This window comes from Aptenodytes patagonicus, chromosome 5 (assembly GCF_965638725.1).
Source record: "Aptenodytes patagonicus chromosome 5, bAptPat1.pri.cur, whole genome shotgun sequence".
NCBI lineage: Eukaryota > Metazoa > Chordata > Aves > Sphenisciformes > Spheniscidae > Aptenodytes > Aptenodytes patagonicus.
This window is the reverse complement of record NC_134953.1, coordinates 33,047,860-33,074,765: the sequence shown is the minus strand read 5'-3', so window position 1 is coordinate 33,074,765 and position 26,906 is coordinate 33,047,860. Positions and strand designations below refer to the sequence as shown.

General features: G+C 46.0%; 1 protein-coding gene across 4 annotated transcripts in view; it reads left to right on the top strand.

Annotated features, from left to right (window-relative positions):
- Positions 1-26,906, top strand: part of STK32C (serine/threonine kinase 32C) — a 103,508-nt gene that overhangs the window by 15,242 nt on the left and 61,360 nt on the right. For 2 of the 4 annotated variants that reach the window (XM_076339279.1, XM_076339278.1), the window contains exon 2: positions 17,083-17,193. The exons of the other annotated variants lie outside the window; for them this stretch is intronic. In XM_076339279.1, the coding sequence (XP_076195394.1) occupies positions 17,083-17,193 (111 nt within the window). The remainder of the gene's footprint in view (positions 1-17,082; positions 17,194-26,906) is intronic. 4 annotated transcript variants of the gene reach the window in all.

Sequence of the window (26,906 nt, the reverse complement as noted above, 5' to 3'; positions counted from 1 at the left end):
CCATGGTGCTAATCCATCCAGCTGCCAAGAAATGAATATAACTGACAACTCCAGCCCTTTTTCATGAGATTTTTTTTTTTCCTTTTCAATTTTCTTTATGGTACTCAAGTGGAATGAAATGCTGTAGCAGAGACCACCCCTAAACACTGTAATTGCAGTATATGCAGCAGTACTAGAGTTACAGTATGTATGTGTTAAAAAGCAAGAAAACTGCATTGCATTTTTAAGTGTATCCTCCATTGCAGCTCTTGCAGATGAAATGCTTCTTAGACACCCACAGATGATAAGCAATGATAGAAGTGTATCTGTTAACTGAGCTACTGCTGAGTTAGTGTCTGCTTACCTTCACGTAAAAGCCAAATGGTTTGTGCTCTTAACCCTATAGATTCACTACTTGCATAGAAAAGTAGGCAGACTGATCTGGCCGGTGTATAAACAACTTTTTTTGGTTTATTTTCCCAATGTTCTGATAGTCATTACCAGCCACAGTGAAGTAGCAGGAGGAACAAGACTGTCTTTCATGTCCCACAATGAATTTGCTGGTGTGGCAAGTAGTAAAAGCCTCTTTTGATTAAAAACCAGAAGCAGCTGATCGTAGAAAATATTCTTGGAGACTCTTTGTTACAAAGAGTTCTTGTCTCAGGGCTGTTACACGCGGACACCCTGAGTCCGCAAGAAACTAAAATTTCTGGATTTATTTGGAAAAAACAATGATAATCAGGAAACATAGCATAAATGATAGAATATATGATGTTGAATAGAATAATGATAGTTGTTCCCCAAAAGACCCATTTTTTCTGTATCAGACCTCTTAAAGGCTCTCTTGTAATTTAGAAAGAAATGTAATGCGGAATTCTGCCTTGTTCTCAGCCAGTTTTAAGTTCTCACTTGAAACCCAAATGCTCGCTGCCTTCATCAGGAGTGTAATAAAGGGTGGGAGAATGAGGGAGTGTTGGACGAAAGACTTGAAGGGTGACTGAAAAGCTACCAATACAACTTTACTAGCGTAGCTGTGTTACGGTAATGCCATGGAAGCCTTCCGTGAAATCGGAGAGAATTGTGCAAAGAGAGGCAGTTCCTGCAGGAAAGAAGTTATAGTTAAATAGATGTGAGGGAGTAGAAGAGACAGATGCTGTTTTGGTGAAATTGGTGGATAGAATGTGTATCGCCAGAGGATTGGAGAGAGCATCTCTTGGGCTTGTGGTCCACGGTGCTCCGGTGTCACTGTGGCTCAGTGGCACGGAGGGAGGCTCGGCAGGCACGGGCTGGTGGTGCAGGTGGGCAGGAGGAGAGCGGAGGCCTCTCGCTGGCTGGCAGCTGGGGAGCAGGGGATAACCACCTGTTTGACGGCAGCGCGGACGCCGGCTGGGGGAGCACAGGATGCTCCACGCAGAGCGGGATGCTCGCCTGCCTCTGAGAGCTGCGCTGAGGTCAGGGTGTAGATCCGGGCACTTGCCGTGTGCCCGAGCGTGGGGCCGGAGGCTGGGCCAGCACTCTGTTGGAGTGTGAAGCCCTGGGGTGCTCTGCAGGGAGCCGGGGATTTTTCTGCTCTTTGCCTGGCCTTGTGTGCACATAGCACAGGGCTTTCAGGGAGGATCAACTCCCACGGTACAAACAGCTGCAGGGCTATTTATCCTAAAAATACAGGGGACTTTTCCTGCTTGTGTATGATCAATCACACACCAGTTGCTGCTGTGAGCCTAATAATTTTTTCACAATACCTCAGTGTTTGTTTCTGCATAAAACATGAAGTTAAACAAGAAGTAGGTAGCTCCTTTTCTTTTCTGCTTTGAGCAGCCTTTGTTGCTTTCTTTAGGTACACAGAAAAAATATGCCAAGTCTGAGGACTTCAATTGCCTATGGTTACTGGATTTAACGTGGCTCACTCTTTATTGGAAAAGCATTGTTAATTATTAATATTGCTAATTTTCCTATTAATTAATGTTTAAAATCTTCCAAATATGGTGTCAGGGCCTTTCCAAGTGTTACGGTACTAAGATTAGCGATGGTCTGTCTACTTTGAATATTCTTGTAAGCCATTTCCCTGATCTTTTAATACAAAGCATCGGGTTTTTTTTTCTTCTCCAAAATGGCTCCATCTCTCTAAGATGCACTTGTGTGATTGCACGTCAGGAGTTGGGGCATTGTTACAGCATGATAAAGTGCATTGGATTTCACGTTAGCAACTGGTGCATCTCTACAATTACTCTTGCTGCTCATTATTTTCTGTATTTCCATAGCAACTAGACGGTCTGGTCATGGACCCACTGCTGCTGTGCGTGGTGCTGGAGAAGCGCAGGAGGTGAAGGCAGGATCCCCTGTGCCATTTCAGCCCATACTCCTCACCGATCGGGTATCGGCGCCGCTCAGCACTGTAAGCAGGGCTTTGTCTCTCTGTTCAGCAGAGCTCCATCAGAACTCTTCCCATCTTGTAAAAAGCTACTGAAACATTTTTTCCTCATTTTTCTTAACCAGATAGCATCACTCCTTAACTTTCCATATGGTCCCTACTCCGAATCAGACCTCTGAGCCATCCAAACACCCCATCTCCACGCGTGGTCGTACCAGCAGCCAAGGAGGGGAGCCAGGTGGCCTGGTGCAGCCGGGCAGGAATATCTCCTGCCCTTCAGTTTACATCTTGACAAAGAAGTGTGAGCGTCCCTATTGCTCTTTTAGCTTGTCAGCCTGTTAGTGGTAATATGACCTGACAACCCTTAAAAAAAAGATGACTGGAGAATCTGTTCTCCTGCAGTCTCAGGGCCCTGCTTTCCACAGGTTGACTGTTGCTATATAAAGAAATAGTCTGTTGTTTCTAAATTTGCTCTGTTAATGTCACAGAGCATAAAGAAAAATAGCAAGAATAAATTGACATTTATGGCAGGGAGTGATGCAGGGCACAGGCCAGTTGCGGCCGTACCCGTCTGGTTGGGTGCTCTTTGAATGTTTGTTCCTCTTTCTGTTTAATTACTCAAGCCTGGAAAGTCATCTGCATATATGGCTTTTTGCACTTCAGACATTACTCCTCTGTGTGCTGAATAATTGACTCTGATTATAAGCGAAATCCAGACACTGTCAAAATTTTTGAAGAAACAAAAAGGGGAGCAAAGCGGCACACTGAGTTTGCAGTCGGTTGTGGGACGGTCATGGGGCTGTTGCCTTCCCACGGGCAGAAGGGAGCAGAGCCACATGCCCATGGCAGTGCCAGCAAGTGCCAAGGGGAGGGCACGCAGGGGATGGGAGCCAGGGCAGGAGCTGAAAGCACCTTCCAGGCTTTGGGGAGGCCACCCCAGGGGTTTCATTAGCGTCCAGGCTGTTGTCAGTCTCATGTAAGCAGTTTGCAAACCTTGGCAAAATCTGGGTACAGACGTCGTACCGCCCGGAGTTGTCTGTCTGACCAGCACCGTCAGAGTGCTCTTGCCTCTTCTCTGCCAGCAGCAATAACCTTCTCACTGGACAGGGGAAAGGTCAGATCTGTAACTGAAGTCAAGAATAATCATTAAACATAAGAAATTACTTATGTTACCGTAAATATAGGTACATTTGAAAAAAAAAACCCAAGTAATTCTTCTCACTAGGATATGAATGTAACCTATCTGGACAACATCTCCTTCTGGCCCTCAGGTATCTCTCAGTTTGTCTTACTCTGGTGTTCCTCGTATCGACCCGCTGTCGGGAGTGCAATTGGGGTTGTTCTGATAGATCCAAGATCAGATTTCCCATCTCTAACATAAGTGGAAGCTCCGTTACCCCAGTTTGTTTTTTTAACCTTTTTGGGAAGCCCCAGTGCTTGCAAGTTCTTTGTGTACTAACATGTTGCAAATTTTACATAAGGTTTATTGCAGAAGTAGGTCTTGATACAACGACATTGGGTAGGCTTTCAGCTCAAGTAAAGCCTTTACAGTATTGTCAAATATATGTCCCACATACATAAATTCTTTCCTACAAGTGCTTCGGAGAGCTGATATTTGATACATTGGGATGCGGGGGATGCACCTACCCACAGATGAACTCTAATTATTTTTGTTGGCTCTGATCACACAGAAACGTTTGCCCAGGTGACACCAGCACCCGCATCCCAGCCAGTCCTGCAGCGATGCTGTGCAGGGTGAGCCCCTTGTTTAGGATGTGTCAGTTTGTCCTTGGCCGTGAGTGCCCCTTTGGGTCACAAAGTTTCCCTCTCTGTAGGTGTGCAAGTGTCCGGGTGTTACAGTCGGCCAGTTTGATTAATGAGATGGGGTCCAAGAAGAAGTGACCTGTTAGACCGTGCAGGAAGCACCCACTGAATTTGGTTTGGACCTCCCAGGCCAGGCTTTGTCCCCATGTTGGACTTGTGCTTGCCGCACTCAGCACCGGGAGCACATTGTGGGTGCACAGTGGGACTGTGCAGCCGGTGTACTGGGAAACTGGAGAAATAAACTAGGGGAATGAATGGGAAAATGGTACGTAATTCTTCTGCTGTCTGGAGCTTCTGTTTCTTTTAGACTTAGCCACTTATTATTATTTTAAACTCATCCCTCTCTGTTAGTCCCTCTGACACCGAGGCTCTCTTCACCAGTGCAGTGGCTGTCCGCTAGACGTCAAACCCATGCCTGTTTGTGTCCAGCCTTTGCAATTTGAGTTGCCTTAGGCGGCATTATGGGGATCAGTACACCCTGAGCAGGGTGACACACACAAATCCTTCTTTTTTTTTTTTTCCTCTCTCTGTGCCCAGTGGCTGCACTGCATTGCAGTCCCCGCCTGTCACCTCTACCTTCCGCAGCCCCTGCGCTGGGTGGGAGACGCATGCCTGTGTCTCACCAGCAGGTCAGCGCCATGGAGGGGGGTTTGGTGCTGGAGACACGCAGACCTGCCGGCCTGGCCAGGAGTGTAATTAAAACACACTGCATTTGGAGGGTAGCGAAAAGCCATTAAGAGGCACTGCTGACGCTGCTTGGGTGATGCTAATTACTGGCGGTTAATTAAAAAGCAAGTAAGAGTAAAGCTCTTTCAGGGACTCGAGCGAGGGTGTGGGATGGCTTGCTCTGTTCTCCCTGCGTTTTCTGGTTGTAACCACACGCGGCTCCGCGCTGGGGCTCTTCCATCTCAGAGGTAACTCGCGTCTTGCAAGAGGCGCTTCCTTTGGCGAGCGGGCAGCCTGCTCCCCTGCCCGTCGACGGCTGCCTGCGTCCTGATGTCCATCCGTCGCTCAACCTTGCAACCTCTTCTTTCATCCACCACCTAACACGTTCATTTTTCTGTTTCCACTGCGAATCTATATCAGCAAATGAGCAAAATAAATATTGCTTGTTTGTTTTGACAATTACAGTACAGATTTAATTACGATCCTTCTTCTTCCTATACTGCTGAATGTTATGCGGTATGTTTGGCGTAAACAAAGATGTTCTACTAATGTGAGATACGGTTATTAAAGATACACTGTCACGCTGAAGCCTAGTCACTGAAATGGAAGTCAGCTGGAGCTGAACTTCCAGTATGTATATTGTCGTGTTCATTTTTTGCAGCCTGCGTGCAAGGAAGAAGCAGATGCTGTGCAGAGACGTCACTGAGAGCGACTGGGTGAACCTTTGGGACATGAGCTAGGGAAACTGAAAGATAAGGAAAAAACAGAAGAGAGAAAACCACTTCTGTGTCTTCATTTATTTTGACTTAGCAGCTTCAGATATTACAGCAGAAATACAATATTTAAGTCTCGGAGTGAGTTCTCTGTTCAAAACAGTGGGTATCTTCAAATGTCACTTACCATGAAAAGGGCCTGATTTTCCTGCTAATCACTTACTGCCTTTGAAGGATCTGTTTTAAAGTCTGAGCCTATTGTGTCGATATGAAAGCAGCTGTAACATTGTCTTGTGATGGTAAATTGGCAATGACTTTGCATTTCATAATTAGTTAACAAGGAATCACTTACAATGTACGCGTCTTTCAAAATATCATTGAAATGTGCAGCACATGTTTGACACACTATTAATTAAAAACAGGATTTTCAAAAGCTCTCAGGCAACAGTTTCCCTTTCTCCTCTGGGCCATTGACAGAGATGAGGACAAATTAAACCAAGTGTTTCAATTTCTTTCTGAAAAATACTTTGGGACTCCAAGGTGATTAAGGGGGGCTTAATAGCCCACTGACCGTGTTTGAAATATCCCCTGGTTGGCACTGGGAGGAGCAGTCTTCATCCCCAGGGCAGGAGAAGCTCTTCCCACAGAACCTCCTGGCCGGGGCTCTGTGAACTCCCCCCATTCCTGGTGAAGGTCGATCTCTCAATTACGTCTTGTCAAAAAACCTCTCAAGGAGGTAATTCGAGGGAGAAATTATTTCTAGAGTTTCTTGTCAAATTATAGAGAGTCTTTAATTAAATGAGTGTCCATTACTTAATGGTAATTACGGAGAGAAAATCCTTACTTCTGAAAGAGGCAAATCTCCAGTTTCCTAACAAAAATTTGCTTTTCAAAATAATAAGATAAAAACAGCTAATTCTGCTCCAGAACTGAAGCTTAAAAGAAATTAATGTCTGTCCTTGGAGGGATTTAATTTGGAAAGTGAAAAATGTTTGCGTTAGCTTTCTGCACGCATTTGCTGTGGAAGAAGTCACAGCCGCAGAGCGAGCCGTAGTGGCTTGTTCCCAGCTTGGTGCGAAGCTGATTAATCAGTCTGTGCTTTCTGGGGGTATCAACGCACCAGACCTTTCTATGGGTTTGCTGTTCTTCCCCTACCATTCAGAAAATTTCCCAACATTTTCCTATCAGCCTTGAAACAAGCTGTGTCAGCAAAGAGGTGAGATGCGGGTGATGGTGGGAGGATGCAGAGCCGAGGGAGGGGGCGCAGCCATGGTGCTATCTCTGTCCCTCCCGCGGTGTTGCGACAGCCCCTTGCATGGGGGAGGCTGGTGTGAAGAGCCCCCTGAGCTCGGGGAGCCGTGTGGGTTTGAGTCCTTGCCAGCCGCTCACGGCTCGCCCCTGACCTTATTCACATCTCATTGCAGAGTTTGGTTAGGCAACAAGCAAGAAAAAATGGGCCCAACCTTCTGGTTTAGAACCAAATTAGTGTTTTTAAGATTTGCCTTACGTCTTTCGGGTATTTTTATCGTCTGCCTCATTCTAACGGTCTTGTCTGAGTCATCTCATCCCTAGTTTAGATTTATACTCCTTTCTGCGCCTACTCCCAACAGGACCTGAATCCACCAAGTACAGCCTGCTGCTGGCCTCGCTGAAGTCATGCAAGACTGTTATTATTAAATTATGTGGGCATTGGATCGGAGAGTTACGAATATTGATATATTTTATTTAGCAGCCTTCTGAATGTAATGAGTGTCCATAATACAGTAATTCATAATTTATCATAAATAAAGACAACAGATTAGGTTGCAATTTAATTATTGCTTATTTTTGTAGCTGTTGTGGGGTTTGTGTAGCAAAATATATACAGGAAAAGCAACCCTTCCTAAATTACAGCCCTTTCTTTGAGCAGTGAATTAGGTGAACAGTCTTACTCTGTTCAGTGGTGCTGCCCACAGGAGAAAATGTCTTTGGAGGGTTTGCAGGACCATGTTTTGATTTTTGTGTGCATGAATGGCGTGAGGCCCTTGCAAAGCTGTTACGAGAGTCACTCTGTCGTTGCATAAGATCATAGAATCATAGAATACCAGGTTGGAAGGGACCTTAAGGATCACCTGGTCCAACCTTTCTTGGCAAAAGCATGGTCTAGACAAGATGGCCCAGCAGCCATCCGAATCGTAAAAGTGTCCGGCTGAATCTTAAATGTGTCCAATGTTGGGGAATCCACCACTTCCCTGGGGAGATAATTCCAATGGCTGATGGTTCCCATTGTGAAAAATTTTCCTCTTGTGTCCAATAGGAATCTCCCCAGGAGTAACTTGTACCCATTACTCCTTGTATTTTCCATGTGACTCCTTGTAAAAAGGGAGTCTCCATCTTCTTTGTAGCCACCCTTTAAATACTAGAACATGGTGATAAGGTCTCCCCTAAGCCTCCTTCTCTCAAGGCTGAACAAACCCAGTTCTCTCAGCCTTTCGTCACGTGGCAGGCTTCCCAGTCCTTTGATCATCTTTGTGGTCCTTCTCTGGACCCTCTCCAGCCTGTCTACATCTTTTTTGTATAGCGGGGACCAAAACTGAACACAGTATTCTAGGTGTGGCCTGACAAGCGCTGAGTAGAGTGGGATAATGACTTCTTTATCTCTGCTGGTGGTGTCCTTGTTGATGCAACCCAGCATCCTGTTGGCTTTCTTTGCCGCAGCAGCACGCTGTTCACTTATATTGAGCTTGCTGTCCAGCAGAACCCCCAGGTCCCTTTCTACAGAGCTGCTCCCCAGCCGGGTAGATCCCAGCGTGTGGTGCATTCCTGGATTATCATAGAATCATAGAATAGTTTGGGTTGGAAGGGACCTCTAAAGGTCATCTAGTCCAACCCCCCCTGCCATGGGCAGGGACATCTTCAACTAGATCGGGTTGCTCAGAGCCCCATCCAACCTGACCTGGAATGTTTCCAGGGATGGGGCATCCACCACCTCTCTGGGCAACCTGTGCCAGTGTTTCACCACCCTCAGCATAAAAAGTTTGTTCCTTATATCTAGTCTAAATCTACCCCCTTTTAGTTTAAAGCCATTCCCCCTTGTCCTGTCGCAACAGGCCCTGCTAAAATGTCTGCCGCCATCTTTTTTAGAAGCCCCCTTTAATTACTGATTGGCTGCAATAAGGTCTCCCGGAAGCCTCCTCTTCTCTAGGCTGAACAACCCCAACTCTCTCAGCCTTTCTTCATAGGAGAGGTGTTCCGTCCCCCTGATCATTTTCATGGCCCTCTTCTGGACCCGCTCCAACAGGTCCGTGTCTTTCTTGTGCTGAGGGCTCCAGAGCTGGACGCAGTACTCCAGGTGGGGTCTCACCAGAGCAGAGTAGAGGGGCAGAATCCCCTCCCTCGACCTGCTGGCCACGCTTCTTTTATGTTTTCCCAGGTGCAAGACCTTACATTTGTCTTTGTTGAACTTTTGTTAGCCCACTCTTCCAGCCTATCCAGGTCTTCCTGCAGGGTGGCTCTCCCTTCTGAAGTGTCCACTCAGTTTGGTATCATTGGCAAGATGTGTTGTCATCTTCATGGAATCATATAATCTTCTGCTCTCCTTCCACAGCCACTTGGTTTCTGCTTATTTAATGAACAAAACCCCTCCAAGTGGGGACAATGGACAGCTGCTCTGCTCGTTTTATTCCAAATGGTGAATATTATATTTATGGTAGATGGATCCAAATATGGTCCATCTGTTATGTGTTATTAAGCTGTTCACTTCATAGAGAAGAGAACGTTTCCGCATTTCTCCTGTGAAGTTCACATGAAGAGCTGGGTGTTTTAAAGCTGTTTAATGTTTTTCTTTATGGAGTGGATGCTAACATGTGAGAAATTCCACGAAATCTCGCACTTCGTGTTCCCGAAACACCAGGGCTGCCAACACACGTCAGTGGTAATGAAGTCTGGCCTGGTCTCATGTGTAGCTGCATGTGCTGTCTGTTCTGTGCATCGTCGCGGCTCACGGTGACCTCTCCTAAGTGCTCGTGGATCAGCCAGCTCTGGCAGGAGGCACCAGTTTTACACCTCTCTTTTCTGGCTACCAATGTTGTAGTGTGAAGTTGACAGATGCGTTGAAATCAGGCAAAATCAGGCAGAGCCATCTTGTTGCGAGCGCGTCTGGGCTCAGGGAGGGCTTTGCAGGAGGCAGCTGCTCGTGGGTGCCGGCTCTGCTCCAAACAGCTGCCTGAGAAGGCAATGCCTGATCCCAGGGGGTGTCAGGGAAACCAGCGCTTGTTCCCCCCAGTGTCTCCTCAGCTGATCGTGCTGCACTCTGAACTGCCTTGCAGCTGCTGTCGGCTGGGCTGAAGTTTGAACGCTGAATGGAGGTTTCTGGCTTGCGACATGATTATAGAGATGGATGGTACAAAAAGCTTTAAGAAGTGGAGGAGGAGTTTGTTGCCAGAGGACTTTAATTTTGCATTGAGCATAAGGGGAGCGGAGTCAGATGTAATCAAGAGAGAGCTAGAAATAGTCCAGAGATAACGTACTGTCTTTCCCTTTGAAAGTATTAAGAGTTTTATGATTGATTTCAGGGGAAACAGCACTGGAGACTAAAATGAAAGTAAGTTGTGGAAGATGCAGTAGGTCAAAGATGAGATGACTTAAAGGATCAGTGAGCTGAGAGTTGCTAAGAATAGAGCACGCCAGAGACAAAGTGAAGTGTCAGATACTCTGATGGGATGCTCATGCAGATGCGGTGTCTCCGGTGATGACAGCAGCAGTGAAGTGATGAGTGATTTGGAAGAAATTGGTTAGAGAGCAGCTCTGCAAGAAAAGAAGTTGTGCCTGGAACTGGTGGGGGCTTGAGCAATTGTGAAGCCTTGGCTGGGTGCGCTCAGAACCGCTCCCCAGGGCGTTGCAGCTGCTTGGGGAGGGACTGGAGTCAGTGACCAGGACCTCCGACCTATGAAGAACGGGTGAGGGACTCGGCCTTTGGTCTGGGACAGGAGGACAGTGCCAGAGGGAGGGACGGGATGCCTTTTTCTCCATTTTTGTCGTCAGCAGAACAAGCGATAGCTGATTTAATAAACAGGAAGGAAATAGTTGTTGGACGTTGTGGAAGACTTCCCAATGGCATGGACAGCTGGCTCTGTGGGGCAGGCTTCCTGGGATGCTGCGGTTTCTGCGGGTGCAGAGAGCAGTGCCACCAAGGGTGGTTCGTGCATGGCACCGCTGTGGGAGCCTGGGACAGCAGCTGGCTTCTAGACGATGTTCTGTTGTCCTAGGAAATCTCCTATGTGGAAAACACATCCATGCAGCTGGAAACCTGCTTAAAGTCTGGCTTCTCCTTCTGTAGAGCTTGCCAGGATCACCAGCTAAGAAAGTGGATTTCTTGGTAACATTAATTAATCTCACAGTACTCCAGTAAAGTCTTGTTTTTCGTCTGGGGGACTAGGGTGATCTCTCTGGAGGGTGCGGTGCCGACCTGCTGGAGCGGAGCCATGCCGAGCCAAAGAAGACGTGGTGTAATGGCCGCACTCGGGTTGGGTCCAGATTTGCTCCGTAGCCTTGGCCCCTTTCATCTCCGTTTCACTTTATCTTTATTCGGGATGTTTTTCTACCCTGCCTAACCAGAAACCCAACTATTTCAGTGCAAGTGTCATCCGTTACTGTATTTGCAAAACTTGTAGCTTAGAAGAAACCTTGTCTGATTTTGAAACTCCAATAATCATTATTTCAATAGCTCAGAAACAGAGAGTCAGTGATTCACTGACACAGAATTATGGCATTTTTGAGTTTGCATTGACTGGTAATCTGTTAACATTTTAAAAATTATTTAGTGGCTAATGTCTACCACATTCTTTCCATACAAACATTTTCTTTACTCTTTTTGAGGTGATGCTGGCCAAAGCCATTGGATTAAGTTGATGGCGAGACGTATGTTGCTTTACATCTCCAGGTCTTCTGTAGTGTTGGATTACAGACTCACTGTGTCAGCATGTTTCCCTTTGGACTTGGGAGGCCACATAACCAGCAGTCCCTAACGACTCCTGATTTGCAATTAATAGTGTTGCTGGATGTGGTCCCCCCTACCTGCCATGAGGAGCCGTGAGGATCGCAGGGTCTCCTTGTGGCAGACATCTCCAGCTAGGAAAACGAAACGCTTTACAAGTATATCTGCCAGTTTAATGCTTTTCTCCGTAGAATAATTACTATTGTGCTTTAGAAACTAATTTTCACTGAAAATTGTTTCTTAAGAATTCTTGATCACCTCAGTTAAAAAAAAGAAAAATAATTTCAGCACATTTCAGAAAAATGCATTGGCACAAATATTAATTTAGCAAAGCCTTTGATTTCTTTCAGGCGTGATGCAGGCTGCCTGGCCGTCAGGGTGTTCTGTGAGCAACTTCTGCAATTTCCATTTTTCTAACACAGACATTACATTAAATTTTGATTCACATCTCTGACATCTAGAAAATTGCTCCTTAACAAAAGGAGCATAATAGTTGTGCTATGAAATATAGGCATGGTCTGGCCACATTTTGGGTAACTCTACCTTATTCTTTAGAAAATTGGTTTTATGACTGGTAATTGGGCTAAAAGGAAGACTATTTAATCCTGGCCAACCGAACTTTCTGGGACATTAAGTTCTCATAGGCAGATATAAACTGGTCTTAATAGATGAGTCTGACATCATCTGGCTGCTTATTAACTATGAAACCTTGTTTCAGTAATTCTCTTGGCAACTATGTGTGTGTTGCCATAGTTTCTTTGTTAATAGAGCAAGACATTAATGCATTTTGAGTACTTCTTGCCCAAAAGACATGAAAAAATGCCTTATGTTTAAAGATACAAACTCAAAGCCATTACAAGAAGTAGGCAGCGGACGTCACATCCCCACGGCTCTGTTCTTGTTAGCATGCAGGACGTAGGTGTGCACAGCTAGAAAAGTGTTGAAAATCCCCCTGATGTGGTCTACGCTTTGCAAACCTTGTTGGACAGTAATCTTGAAAAATGTATCTTGTGTATTTAGACGAACATTGACTGGACCACCAAAGCGGAGATTCCTGGACACTGTAAGGTGTGTTTGGCTGAGGACACTCGGGGACCCTCGAGGACCCTGGAGGACAGGCTCCCCAGGGGCTGGGCAGGACGGGACATTGCGGACGTCCCGGGGAGCTCAGGCAGGAAAGAGCTGGGGAGCGCTGGGGGCTCGCACCTGGCTCGGATACCATTCCCCATTTTTCACTTGTGCTGCCCTGCAGGGAGAAGAACCCAAATTAGCCATACCCTTTTCATCCCCTCCTCCTTTGTTAACCTCCGGCATCTCCTCCAGAGCTTGTTGCTGGAGGGGACCGCGTGTGTCGGTGAGGCATTGGTGAGCAGCGTAGAGCTGAGACCTGCACAGCCACACAGAGTCTTGTCTTGAACTTTTTGAGGACTTCCAATAAACATAAGTAGCACATATTTCTTCTCCTCTCCTCATCCTTGGGATAGATCAAACTGGAGGAATAAATAAGTTGTAATAAATTCACGTCTGCTCAGACGACAGTCTTCAGATTCAGCCTGAACTTACTTAGGGAGAAATCTGTGGGAGATCTGTAGAGTAGTAAAAGGCTTTTGTAAGTAATTACAGACTTAAGGCAAATTGTAGCATTGGATAGTGACAAGTGGTATTTATTCCATATTTTGTTCAATATTGTAAATTACATACTTATTAAAAAAAATAAAACGGGCAGATACAGAGCTGCGTAAAGCTGCTAAACCTGAGTCCCCAGGAATTTGGAGAGCATTTGGGTCTTTGGATGCATATGTGGGTACATGCTGATAACCCTTCTCTAAAAGAAAGTTCAAAATGAGCAGGTATGCGCTGAATCTGTGGATGGGGGTACGCTGAGGAGAGTCGGCTGGTGGGTGTTAGCTGGGTGCTGCCTCCCCCACCCCGGGCACCGGCTGGACCAGCGCCGCCTCCCACACCAGGGATGCGGGAGCAGCTGCGTCTCGGCTCCCCCACTCTTACCGGAGCTCAGTCAGTCAGCAATTAACATGGCAGTTTTAGAAAGAAAAAAAAATGCCTACGGATATGCAAAGTTAGCCTTCGTTTACTTAAAGTGGCTGGGAACTGCCTTTTTTGGGGAGAGTTGCCTGTCTGGAGATGATTCAGTGTCGGTACGTAGTTCTGTTACCCTTAGAGATGCTTTATATAAATTCCAAGCAGGTAGCTAAGACATCCGTATTGTTTAAAAAAAAATGCTTAAATGTTGCTTTGCTGGGATGCTGGATGATGTCTGTACTTCTCTGGTCTGGGTGAGACAGACTCTTTTGCTGGGCAGATGTGCATTCAAGAGCAAACGTGTACAATTTCAGCATTACCAAACAGGCTGGACGTTTACCTGCACAGTGTTTTGTCTTACCGTAAAAGGGAAGAAAACATTCATGGCAATAACTTTCTCCTATGTTCGGAGGAATGCTGAGATCAAAATCTGATTTAATGTAATGTTTCTGTTTCTTTTAGAATTTCTTCTCACTTTTTTGAAATTTTTAATTATGCAGATGGATCGTGAATGGTGAAGTGTAGTGAGTGATGAAGAGAAGGGGAAAAGCACGATTCATTCAGACTTGCGCGGTTTGTTGTGATTACCAGTGCAAGTCGCATGACAGGTTTCATTCTGTGCTTGGATAAGTGCGGTACTAGCTCGAGAGCTAACATCTTAAAATACCTCATGAAAAAGCAGCACACTAAGAGGAGGTAAAAGGCAAGAAAAAATCTGGAATTTTTGGAAATGCAGAACTTTTTTTTCCCCACATTTTTTTTTCCCCATGGCCCCGTGGGTATCTTTTGTGCTGAAATGGGGCTGTGGTTAAGACAATGATTTTGAAGCTGGAAGGGACAAACCAGGTTGTGTTCTTGCAGCTTTTCCAGTAAGCATATATATATATGTAGGCTCTGTCAGACAGTGGCACTCCATTCATAGCACAAGCAGGAGACTTGGCCCCTCCTCTGGCAACAAATTCTTTCCTCCCAGTGATCAATTATGGTGTGAATATATATATTTTTTTTTTTTCTCCATTATATGGAGATACAGATATCCATTTTAATGTATCTGGATACTATTAAGCTAATTTAGGAAACATTTAGTCTTTCTCTCTCTATTTCTTAATTGAAAAGAAGCAGATTTTGAGCAATTTTTTTTCCCCAGGAGGTAGGAAAGTAGTATTTGCCTTTAGGGAATAAGGAGAGAACACTTTCCGTTCATTAAATCTAACTGGAAAGTGCTCAAGATGTCAGGTATGAAAACGGAGGCTGAGAGAAGGGAAAGGTTTTGATTTTATTCAATTGACACTATAATTTATCAGAATTTTTTAAAATTTGATAATTAAGGAAAAATCTAAATAATCTATTCTCAATGCTGTTCATAGTGCAGTGGTTGCATGAGACTCACAACAGAAGACGTGGTCCAGCCGCAGGGAAACAAGGCGGAGTACCTTGGAGATGTGGAGGGATTTTGTGGCAGTGGTACAAGCAGGTGAGAGGACCAGACAGTGCATCACCTTCCCTCGGTGGAGAAGATTTTAATAGTGGAAATAGCTCGCAGTGTTGCCCCCACCCGCTTGTTCAGATTGTCTTTTTTAGGGATGAAACCCACCCCCTTTTTCTTGGGGGGAATTTGCACTAGTTTCAGCGAAGGCAGGACTTCATTGGCACTTTGACTGTATATTTCAAGGTTATGTTTAGGACACTTCAGAGGGGATTATTACTTCATATATTTACTTGGGTGCTCTTGGCGTCAGTTTTACGCTGGGTTTGGGTTTTTTTCATATTTTCGAGTGTGAGTCTTGGTGTGGCTGTGCCGTGCGCTCTCCTGGCAGGCAAACAGAGTTCCTGCCTCCTGTGACAAGGGTTGAAGAGGCTGCTGGGGTGGCGGTGAAAATCCATGAATTCACAGTGTTGTTGTGTTTAATCAGTTTGATCTGCTTATAATGAGAGTCAGGCAGCCTGCTCCAGCCACACGGCTGATGAGGACAGGGACTTCAGCCACTGAAGCATGGCCCTGAGCAATCCGCAGTTCTATGGTTTACCTTTCCCATCTTTGTTTGCTCGTTTCTGTGAATATTTTTAAATCAAAACGTACAGGTTGTTAGTGTGTAGCTGCTACATAAGAACAACATCCTAATTTAAGGAGGAATTGCTTTAAATCCGGTGCATCAGCAGATAGATTATCTGGAAGATAAATTGCGGTGACATATAACCGGGAAGCCCATCAGCTCCAGATGGTACGATTTTATCTTGTTTGTTATCGTTATGGTGATCGTGTTTTTTTCCTGATACATCTTCATTTCAGCTTGCCGTTTCCTCTCTGCCATGCGGGCTCCCAGGGCGCTGTGGGAGGGCTGGGCTGAGGCAGGGGAGAGGGGGTCCCGGTGGGCGAGAGCCTCCCCGCTGCGCTCTGCCAGCGCCAAGCCCCGCAGTGTCGGGGCAGCTCCTCTCCCCCTGCACGCAGTGGCTGGTGGCAGTGCTCCTGCCCGGTCACGGCAATCCTGAGCATCTCCTCCTTCACACACAGCCCTGGGGTTGTCGAGGCAGCTTACGTAGCTTCACGGTTTGCACTGTTCTGCTGCACTCCGGGATGCTGCCAGCCACAATCTCGGCATTACTTGTCCCTTCATGCAGCACCCTGGTAGATAACCGTCCCCTCTGCCGCCCCAGCCCGCTGCACGGGGGGGTTGTCATGGGTTTCAACACTTGGGGAATGGGCTTGTTTTCAGCTCCCGAATGGAGAGGTGTGCTCCCCTTTTGTCAGCCTAATCTCTCATTAGCAGAGGTCTTCTCTGCCTGGCACACAGGGCAGCATTTTTCTGGACACTGAGGATTTCAATTTCCCCCTGCTGTGGATGGTTATGAGACCCGCTGGTTTGAGTCACGTTCTGAATGGGGAACAGAGAGGGTCGGCTGAAAATCTCTTAGTTAAGTGGAGATGTGCAGAGAGGGCAGGGAGGGGATGGGCACGTCTCGATGTGGGTGTGTTTCTGTCAAGGAGCTGCTGAAGTGAACTGCAGGCAGTGAGGACAGGAGTGGGTCGTCTTGTCTGAACTGTCCTGCGAAGGACAGCACTTCCCAAGGACTGAAAATGATCTGACGAGACCCATCTGTGCTTCCATCGCTCTCTTCCATTTAAAGATGCTCCTGGGACCAGGGGCTGTGGGTACCTGGAGATCAGCACTCGGTCATCCCTATACAGGCTGTGCAAGGGCCAGACACGTCCCTGCTCCCATTCCCAGCCTCGCAGGAAGGCAGAGCCAGTGCAGAGGCACAGGGGGAACTTCCTGACGCTTTGCATTAATGACTTCTTCCACCTCTAAGCAATTGTGCTGCCATATTAAAGAGTGAAAGTAGAGAAAAATCATCAAATGCTAGCCACGCGGTAGAAAATCAATTCCACTTTGAAGAGTCTTTCTAGTGTTCTCCAATTATTAAGAGTTCATATGAAATTTATGAGTGAGATGACCTCTCTTAAAAACTTGCAGTCAGAAACCCTGTAGACACCATCTGAAAGAAGTGTGTTGCAGGGTGTGATCTGTATGGGCAGAGTCCTCCGTACTGCGCTCTTGAAGACCAGCGTGAAGTGGCCCAGGAACCCTCTGCAGTTCATGATCTCTCCCGTGTAAGGCCATCGCTAGGTAAGAGTTACAAAGCTATTGCCTTTCTGCACTCATATACAAAGTTGCTGTATACCTCATGTTCTTTATTAAAAGGTCACTTTGGTTTGCAACAGAAGTACTTCATTCTTTTTTTCCCCTCTGGGGAAAAAAATTGCAAAACTCTATTTACTATGATTTGTTGGATCAATTTTAATCAAGAATATATGGATGTCCACTGGTAGACAGGTACATTTCCTCAGGCCTCAAAAATGGTCCGGCATCATTGCACCAGTATTTATTTGGCTGAAAAGCTGTATTGAATACTTGGATTTTATGATTCTATTACGTGAGGTATAAGTCAGATATAGTGGGTATCCTTACATTTATTGGAGCCACAGTTTCAGAATAGCCAGTGATACTTTCATGTTAATATTCATATCTATATTAAGTAATAATATATATTCACATATACATTCTGAGCATTAAGAGCATCCGTATTTCCAGTTGATTGGTAGTCGCAGGATGTTTCATTGTACTAGACTTGGTCTGAGAAGCTTGGATACCCCCAACTTGGTTTTACTGGTAACCAATAGCAGTGATGGCTTTCCTGCTCTTGCGAGCAGGCACTATGCAGGGGAGCAGACATGCCATGGCCTTTGTCTCTGCCTGAGTCTCGTCCAGAGAGAGACTCGAGGTTGGTCAGCACTGCTGTATCTCTGCATTGCTCTGGTAGGTCTTAAAATGTGTGGGGTGGCTCATGGGTTGATGTGCTGTAATGAGGTGGAGTAATACCTGCCATTTGGAGCAGATCTCTGTCATGAAGTACCCACACCAAGACTTTGTTCTCCAGGAAAAAGATGTTCTTCCACTGTCCCAAGATCTGCTTTTGTCTCCTGCAAACTCACCGAGCTTTGCTTGCGGCAGCTCTAGACACATTCAACTCGCAGGCCAGCCATCGCTAGCAGGGCGAATACCTTTGTGGTAAGCAGGAATGATTATTAGACAAGAAAGGGGCTAATTTAATAATGAATAGTTTGACTAGCTCTCTTTGCAGTAATGTTGGAAATACGTGTCACCTACTGTGATAGAGAGCCATTTCTGTAAGAGCACCATAGTTACTTATCTCAAACTTCAAAATTATCTTTTCCAACTCTCTGTTGCTGGTGTAGAAAAGTGGAAAGGATTTTACATGAATTAATACATCTTGATCAGTGTGTTTCCAGCAGGAGCTGAGTACCAGTTTGTCACAGTATTTGGGTGGGAGGAAAGAAATGTGAATTTGTAAGTGAAATAGAACAGGAGAGGGGGAATAAAGTACAGGTAGGGGAATGGGGAAGACGAGAGAGGACAGTTTAACGTAGGGATCCGGCTAAACCTATATTTTCCTTTTGTGTATGATTCTGTGGTCACGTCATCTGATGGTTTCACATGACGTGAATTCTCTGCTTTGAGAAATGACAGAAACACAGAACTTAGGTTTTCCAGAAAGAGAAGGCTGGTGTCTTCTTAACAGGCATGAATTTTTGCAGTCTGAAGTCATGTTCTGGGTAATACTTAATGAGACTGACCTAGAGGATTTGCAGTCAGTCCTTTAGCAATAATGTAGAAATAATTACAAATGAGTTGCTTGTTAAAAGGATTTGATTTTGAAGCTCTTTTTGTGCCTGCGTGGGAGATGATGGAAATGCCTCTGTATTGGCAGGAGGCACCATCTTTTGGGGAACCTGATTCATGTTTGCCACTCGGTGGAAGGCTTGCTGTTATCCAGGCAGCAAAGTCTGTAGCTGGAGCAGAAGGTAGCTGAGAGACTTGGTGCTGACAGCGGGGCAGAAGAAGGTCTGTGGTGACCTACTTCTGGGGAGATGCTCGGTGTCCCCGCTGCTCACCCCAGGCACCGGGGCTTGTGGAGCCTCTGCTCAAGTTAAAACCATGCCATTAGCAGTCTGCTAGCTGAGTGCTGCAGTGAATAAGCACAATTTCCTTCCCAGCTGCCCAGAACACTCGATGCGTGTGAGGAAAAGAGTGGATGTATTTTTGAGATGTAGATTTACTGACATGTGAAGTGGGAGTCTGGAGATCCAAAAATAGCGTCTGTGTTTTCTGAACGGAGAGGGATCTCCATCAGACGTGAGCAGTGTAGTGCTATTGCCCCTCCTGGGGTTTCCAACCCCACAGGTCCTCATCTTTCCTGCAGTGTTGGGGCTGCGGGGATGCTCGTGCCCCACCGTGGGGAGGGAGAGGAGTGCGAAGGGAGGGAGGTGGCCTGGCTGGTAGGCAGCACGATGCTTTCTGCTGGTAAGAGCCTTCTGCTGTTCATATCTGCCTGCTCTTTCAGAAATAGCTCTGTGGTGGGGAAGAGCAGAAGGGAACCTGACAGGCCGATTCAGAAGGTACAGGATCTCCGCGAGAGGGTTTCTCTGCACTGGGCAGAGCTGCCAGCTGGACGTTTCCAAACGTTTCCAGTGTTTCCAAAACAATACATATCCCCAGTTCCTGAACCTTTGCTGAAGAAAAGACCAGCCAAGATTTTAAAAAATTGGAATTTGAGCAACAAATCCTTTACTCTGACCTCAAGAGAATCTGCTGCTGTCCCACTCCGTGAGGATGTGCATGCACACTCATACACAAATGTACGCATTTGGGGAGGTAGACTCTATGGGGCACCCCGGCGTTGAACAGGTATGTGCGAACTCACCAGGGTCTGGGCATCCTGTAAGATGGCACTGCTGAGTTATTCAAATCGGCTTCTGGGATTTATACTCCAGAATTAGAGGCCACGTTAGTAGGAGGGGTTTTTTTCTTTCTCTTAAGTGCTATCAAAAGAAATTTTTTGTAGGTGGTAAAATTTTGGGGAAAAAAATAAAATCCCGTTGGCACAAGTGCTAGAAAGCAGGTCAGCTGCCAGAAGGAGAAGCAGGCATGGCTGGCTGAAGAACAGCACAGAAGTCTGCTGCTCTTCCCACCCCTGCACAAGAAGTAGGGAGCTGGAACCGTGACCAGGATCCAGATGACTCTGTACAGCTGCTTGAGCAGTCCCTGCACGCTCTGCTGCCTGTGCCAAAACTCATCACCTTCGGCAGGAGCAGGGTGGGAGAGGGGTCCCTCCTCTGCTCCTCCTGCACATCCGTCTCATCATGCCCTCTGTTCAGCAGCGCTGCTCAACCTGCACAGGCGTCCCCGCGGGCTCCCCAGGCCATGCAGCAGCCGTAGGAGCCTCCTCGCCTGCGCCGTTTGCCTCTTTCATCACTGGGCTTTGTCCTGGTGGTGGGTCAGTCCATGCATGTCCATGTGCACTGCATGCAGCAAAGCTCGTTAGAAACAGAGCTGCGGGTTACCTGCTGCAAAACATGTTTCTGGTTCTGCCCCCATCACCCAAAGGTGATGTGCTGCAGGCGTGGGCCTTAAATGCAACACTGCTCACTGTGCACGTGCAGCAGTTCTGTGAATGGTGGGCCCTCTCCCCAGAACTTCTCAGGTGTCAGCTTTCATTAGGCTTGCAGTTGTTTCTAAAAGCTTGGAAAATGGCACTCTAATTAGGAACTAGTCTAAAGGACTGGCCCTTGTGTGGCTCTTTACCAAGCCTCTCTAAGTGGTGAGTGGATGGTGGTAGTATAAAAATGTTATTGTTTGAAGAAAAATACTCTGAAACTTGGGCTTTTCTGATACTAGCAATTTTCTTCCAGTTTCTTTTTTGGCTTTGAGAAATCAGAGAGTACTAAAATACCAGTAATGAGCAGACTGAACAAAGATGTTATTAAATAAGTTGATGTGATTTAAAAAACAGTTACAGAAAAGTATTTGCACTGTATTGCTGAATATTGCCACTCTTTTTGGAAATGACAGAAGGAAACCCTGAGTTTGGATTCATACCTTTAATCAGTAATACCTTGATACAAATGTAATGGTTTACAGTATTTCTTTTCAGAGTCTTAAAACAGATTAGCAGTTTCTCAGAAAGCAGGATCTCCTAATGTCGTTCCCAAATGTGCATTTTTAGTACCATAATCATATAGCCCAATGTTGTAACAAATAACTTCACCGGCTCTTGAGAATATGCAAATATTCTGCCTTGCCTTTCTTAGTGGCTTCAGTCTTGCAGATGTTTGTTCATGTGAGCTGTAGTTCCTTGGTCAGGCAGGCCCATCAGCTTGTGCAGAAGTGTCTGGTGAGCTTTCAGGAGTGAAGTCGGCTCTGCAGGCACTGCAGCTCCTGCCCACAGGAGCAGACGGCCAGCGTCCGTGTGCTGTATGCTCATCTGCTGTCCCGTATGCCTGTGTGGGATGAAGCCATCAGCGCATCGGCAGCGTGCCAGTGCAGACCTACACAGGGTGCTCAGTGCCATGCCCCTGCATACGCTGGGTGGGCAGAAGAGCCCACGTAAGGTCTAAGAGCGCCCATGGAAACACTGCGTGGAGCGTTAACATCAGTACGAAGAGGAGCAGCACTTTTCTGGATGGGGGTCTTAAGCAGTTGGTACAGGAGCATGCTGGGACACTGTGGAGTAATTGTGTAGGGATGTGGTGGAAGCAGGAGCTGGTTGTTTCAGTCTCTCTTTCCTTAAACCCATATCCAATGACTTCATCTGTGTGGTGATTCCTGCTGTACTTTCCCATTAGCTTTCTGTGTTGGTGACCACAGAATCATGGACTGGTTGAGGTTGGAAGGGACCTCCAGAGGTCATCTGGTCCAACCTCCTGCTCAAGCAAGGTCGCCTAGAGCCCGTTGTCCAGGACATGTCCAGTTTTTGAATATTCCCAAGGATGGAGACTCCACCACCTTCCTGGGCAGCCTGTGATATTTGTGGGAAAGCTGTCTGAACTGGTTCAGGGAACTGATCTGGGTTAAAAACACCTGCCTGCAAAGAAGTGAAGGGAAACGAGCAGGTGGCAACTTGACACCCATGGTGCTGCTGAGAAAAGGATATGTAGGACCACAGCCTCCAGAGTAAGATGTGGTCCAGCCTTTCCCCCGTGTCCCCTCTCCCACCTCGAGGGCACAGACAGGAGTGGGACAGAACTTTCATCCCTATAATCCCACCTCTGTGCCAGGAAAGGCACAAACTTCCCTTCCATGTGTTGGTGCACGGACTAGCATCACGGAGCTTGCTTCGGGTCAGCAGCCTGAAATCACCATCTAGGAGAAGATGATTAAATCCTCCTGCCTTCCTGACAGGCAGTTCCCTGCTGCGGCCAGGAGCCAGCATGGCTGCCGGCCACCCTGTGCGTGGGGCTGCTGGTAGATGCCATGGATGGATAGCCCTGGGGAGATCTCAGACAAATGGCTGGGATGCCCAGGCGTGCCTTGGCAAGGACTTTATCTTAGGTGCTGGCCTGATGTTCTTCCTTGGCTGACTTCTGTTCCCTTGGCTTATATTAGAAAGCTTACACCATAGCACGTCCAGCTAATGTGCCAAAACTTACCTTCCTGGGTTTAAACAGCATGGTGAGATACAGGACGATTAGGTTAATGATAGATCAGCTAATGTCTAACCTGATTGAGCAGTGTGCCCTTCTCATGTTCAATATCAAGTCACAGATGGAGGAATTTATTTTGGTTTTTGCTTGTATTTTTAAATTAAGCTTTTATTTTATTTAGCCTTTAGCATAATCCATTTCAAAGTATATAAGCGAGGTTTCGATTTGGTTCCCAGCTTGATCCTCTTGAAGCTGGAGTCAGCGGTGAAACACTTTGAAAGCCCAGGAAATGGAGTGTTCATTATTTATCTTTTGAGATATATTCATTTCTCGCAGCAAATGTTATTGGGTTGTTGTAGATTCACAGGAGTAAGTTGTCTGCACAGAGTCTGTGCTGCGCAGTATGGCTTCTAGAACATTTTGTTTTCAGTTTAGACAACACTGAAAAAGTTGAGCTCAGCCCTACAGGAGTCCTAATTAGCTCCATCAGCGTATGTGCACTGAAATAATTAAAAGTGTGTTGTTGGGTGTAGCTAAGGAAGAAGGAATATCAACTGCCACCTGACTGCACATAATTAAGTTTAAAGCATGAAGAGTTAATCCTGCTGTGTATTAGAATTTGTGCCATTTCAGTGTGAACTCTGTATTTCTTGATACACAAGTATTAAAAGTTAGTAGGAATTAGTGTAAGCTGTTTGCTGTTGAGCTGAACAATTGGTTTGAATTGAATGCTGGAATAAGATTGTGAGCAATACTATTATTAGCACTCGTTTTCCTGAGTAGGTAATGATCGCTTCGACCTGCTACGGGATCAAAATGATGCGGTAATTAATCCACTGCCTATGGCAGGGCAGGTTTCATTCCGTGATCAACATCTCTCTTACTTGGTATGAATCACAAACAAATAGGATCCCATTACAAAGTGTTACGCCTGAAGGACCTCGTTTTGCCATGGATTCTCTGCCGGTCTCGCATCTGTGGACCCTGCTGAAAGCAGCCAGTGTTAAGTTGTGTAACTGTGAGTCTGGCTTACGGCAGATCCCTGGCGCTTAACAAAATTGAACACACAGCTTGTGTTTTTTGATGCAGTGAGATGGGCACCTTCCAGAGCTTTACCAGGAAAATCGTTGTCTCATTGAAGTCATTCGGAAAGCCTTCTGTTGATTCTGCTGGGCCAAAATATCATCCCCGAGCTCTACCACTGCCATTGTGAATAGAGCTGAATTTGGACCTTAGGATTCCCAAACAATGGTTCATGGACCTCTTCTTGTTATTTCTGCTCTTTATTCATCTGGGAGCTGCAAGCACTGACCTGCAAGCAGCAAGCTGTCCAGTCTGTGTATAATTCTGCTCCGACACCTTTGCACGGTTTCTGTTGAGAATAAGACCCCTCTGTGCTAGGTCCTGTGTGTATGACACACAGTGCAAGGCATGCTTTGCACTGCAGAATAGGCTTTTCAACAAGGAACACAAAGAGAGTCAGTTCAATTCACTTTGGATCAGAGACGGAGCCAGGAATAGAGCACAGGGCTGGTGGCTGTTGGTGTCCTCAGTAACACCTGCGTGGTGCTGTGGTCCCCCTCCATCCTTCTTTGCACCTGCCAAACTAGGTTTCCTTTACTCCCCTGACAGCACGCTGTGCTTAGATCTCGATTTTGCTCTTTATCATCAATTCCGGTGATGGTATGTTAAAGATTTCTTGCTTTGTACTTTGGTTTCATGTGCCGTTTGTTTCCTCTTAGTTGAATCCCGTTTCCCGGAGGCTGGAGATACCAGTATGATTTCCATGTAATCAAATGCTGGCAAGTGCCACCTCCGCCTGTGCAAAGCATAGAAGGAACAGAAAGCTTGAACAGAGCCCTTGTTCTGTGGTTCCCAGCGAGGAAAAATTTATGTGGACCCAATAGACAGCAGCCTGGGCATATTATGGCTAACAGCTTGCTGGGGAACAGTCCTTAGCAAATTGCATTTAATTTGGAAATGTGTAAAAACAGCAAATTAAATGTGCCAGCATTTATTTTTTTTTTTAAATGTCATGTTAAAATCTGTTTATTTTGGAGGTATGTAGGTAAAGAAAAAGAAAAGAAAGAAAACCACCACCTGCTCCCCCCTCCAAGGCAGATGAAAAAACCTCATGGTGATGGTTGGGCTGCAGGCAGGAGGGAGTTTTCTCAGGCAGAGGTAGCGATGTTGGAAAACTCGGGTCATATCCTCTTCAATTATCGTTAAAGCTTTGCTCACTGTCTGTGGGAATACCTGGCAAAAGTTGGTCTATTAATTTTGTTGCTGGGTGCGGTTTATTAAAAATGTAAAGTCAGGGCACATTGTGAAGACTGTGGGTTTAGCGTGATGGAGCAGCATGAAAAATGCAGACGGTTTAAATTTGGCCCATTCTCACGTGGAGCAGAGCTTAAAAATGGAAACTGTGGGGGGGAAGCACATGAAGTGTATGTTAATTCTTCTATGGGATGAGGATGACCTATTTCTGTAAGTCATTTTCGATTGCCAACTCTAGGCAATGAAAATGTATTTTCTGAATGGTGAATAATTTAGCAACTTTGAAGTGATTAACATAGAGAAGAAGCTATAACATGAAAGGTAGCGTGCTTTCTGAGCAAAATACGTTCCTGTGCAGGAGGGCAGCATGAATCCTTTGCATCCTTTAAATTCTGTGAATTCAGTCGAAGAAGGTTCCTATTGAAAGAAGATACGAGGTTTAGGCTTATGCTTATCCTCAAGACAAGAGTGATTTAAAGATCTGAGGATCTGAAGCAGTTTGTAGTGTCAGACCCTCAAAGGTGGCTTTGTCGCTGTTCAACTTTTGTTTAAATTGTGGTTTGCAGTGATTTAAAGAATTGACTTCTCATTTCATGGTTTCCCTTGTACAGTCAGAACCACAGTGTGAGCTAAGTTCATGAAAATAAGCAGACTTTATCTCTGATATAAAACATATATTTATTACACTGCAAGTTTGGGACACTAAATGAAACTATTACTGTGGCATAAATGTGAAAAATTCTGTCCTTGTTATATTAGACAGGACTGAAAAATTCTTAATGCTTTAAAAACTGTGCCAGAAAGCCACAGCTCATCTTGCTCTTAATACATTTAATATATGTTTTATTGGCATATACAGAGCAAAGCTTTAACTGCACTCATGCAACACTGAGCCTAACAGTTCAGTGCAGACTAAGGAGCCTGCACCGCTGTCTTTGATTGCCATGCTTTCTAGAAATTTCAAATAAGGCAATTAAGTTTGGTTGACAGAATTGCTTCCCCACAGAGCAGTAAAAACTGGTGTCAATTATTTTCCTAGTTGTCTTTATAAGAGAACCCCCCTGCTATATATACCCAGGGGTAAGGAAAAACACACTAGCTTGCAGGTGTGATAATTTTTGCCCATGCACCATTGGCTGCGTGATGTTGGTCTTCCTCCTTCTCTCTTGGAGCCTTATCCATCCCAGGTCCTGCTGGAGTGGCTGCCAAGAAAAAAATGAACAGGAAAATTGCTGTTGAAGAAGTTGCCATAAGAACAACTGGTTCTGGTCCTACTGGCTGGTAGGACCTCTCTCGTGTGTCAGCAGAAGGGTGTCGGTGGTGTCCTCAGGACAGAACTCACAGCAAACACCTGCTCTCTGGCAGGTCTTAAGACATATTCTCCTTCCACTTAAATACAGTTTTGCATAAGCTTAGCTGCAAACCCTACTGGCATTCCCATGTTTTCAGAATTCATCAAGCATCGCTGGATGGGCTTAAATATTTCACAGTTCAGATACAGCTTGAGGGTGCAGTGCAGGTTTTCTTCACAAGTGTGGAGGCTGAGGAATGCTGCAATATCCATTTTTTATGAGGTGGCAGGTCTGATGAGGAAGGTTGTACTGAAGTAGCAAGCCACAGTGCCGTTTCAACGTCTGCAGCAGATGACAGGTTCTGCAGAGTGTGGCCAACCCTGCTGCACCGCTGCTGCCTCCTACGGAGAGCTGGCCCTTCTCTGCCCAGCTCAGCACCCCCGTCCCTTTTGGGGAGGGGAAAAGCCAAGGACTTGGGCATTTTTCATTTCCACGTGTTGTGTGTTCCTGGTGTTATGGCTAATATTAAAATACAAAGATGTCCTTGCATAACAAAGCTTGGATTAGTGTATTTTTAATTCTTAGTTTCCTTTCTCTAATAATCCTAATGAGGACTCTCTTCTACCCAAGAGATAAGTTCAGCTAAATTGGCACGCATGTGATGCTCTGTATGGAGCGCTGAGGCCAGGCTCTTGGGGGCTGCCCTCACCCTGGGTGTGTGCCTGCTCCAGCCAGCAGCACTCCCGGGAGTGGGGAGCCCCGGGTCGCA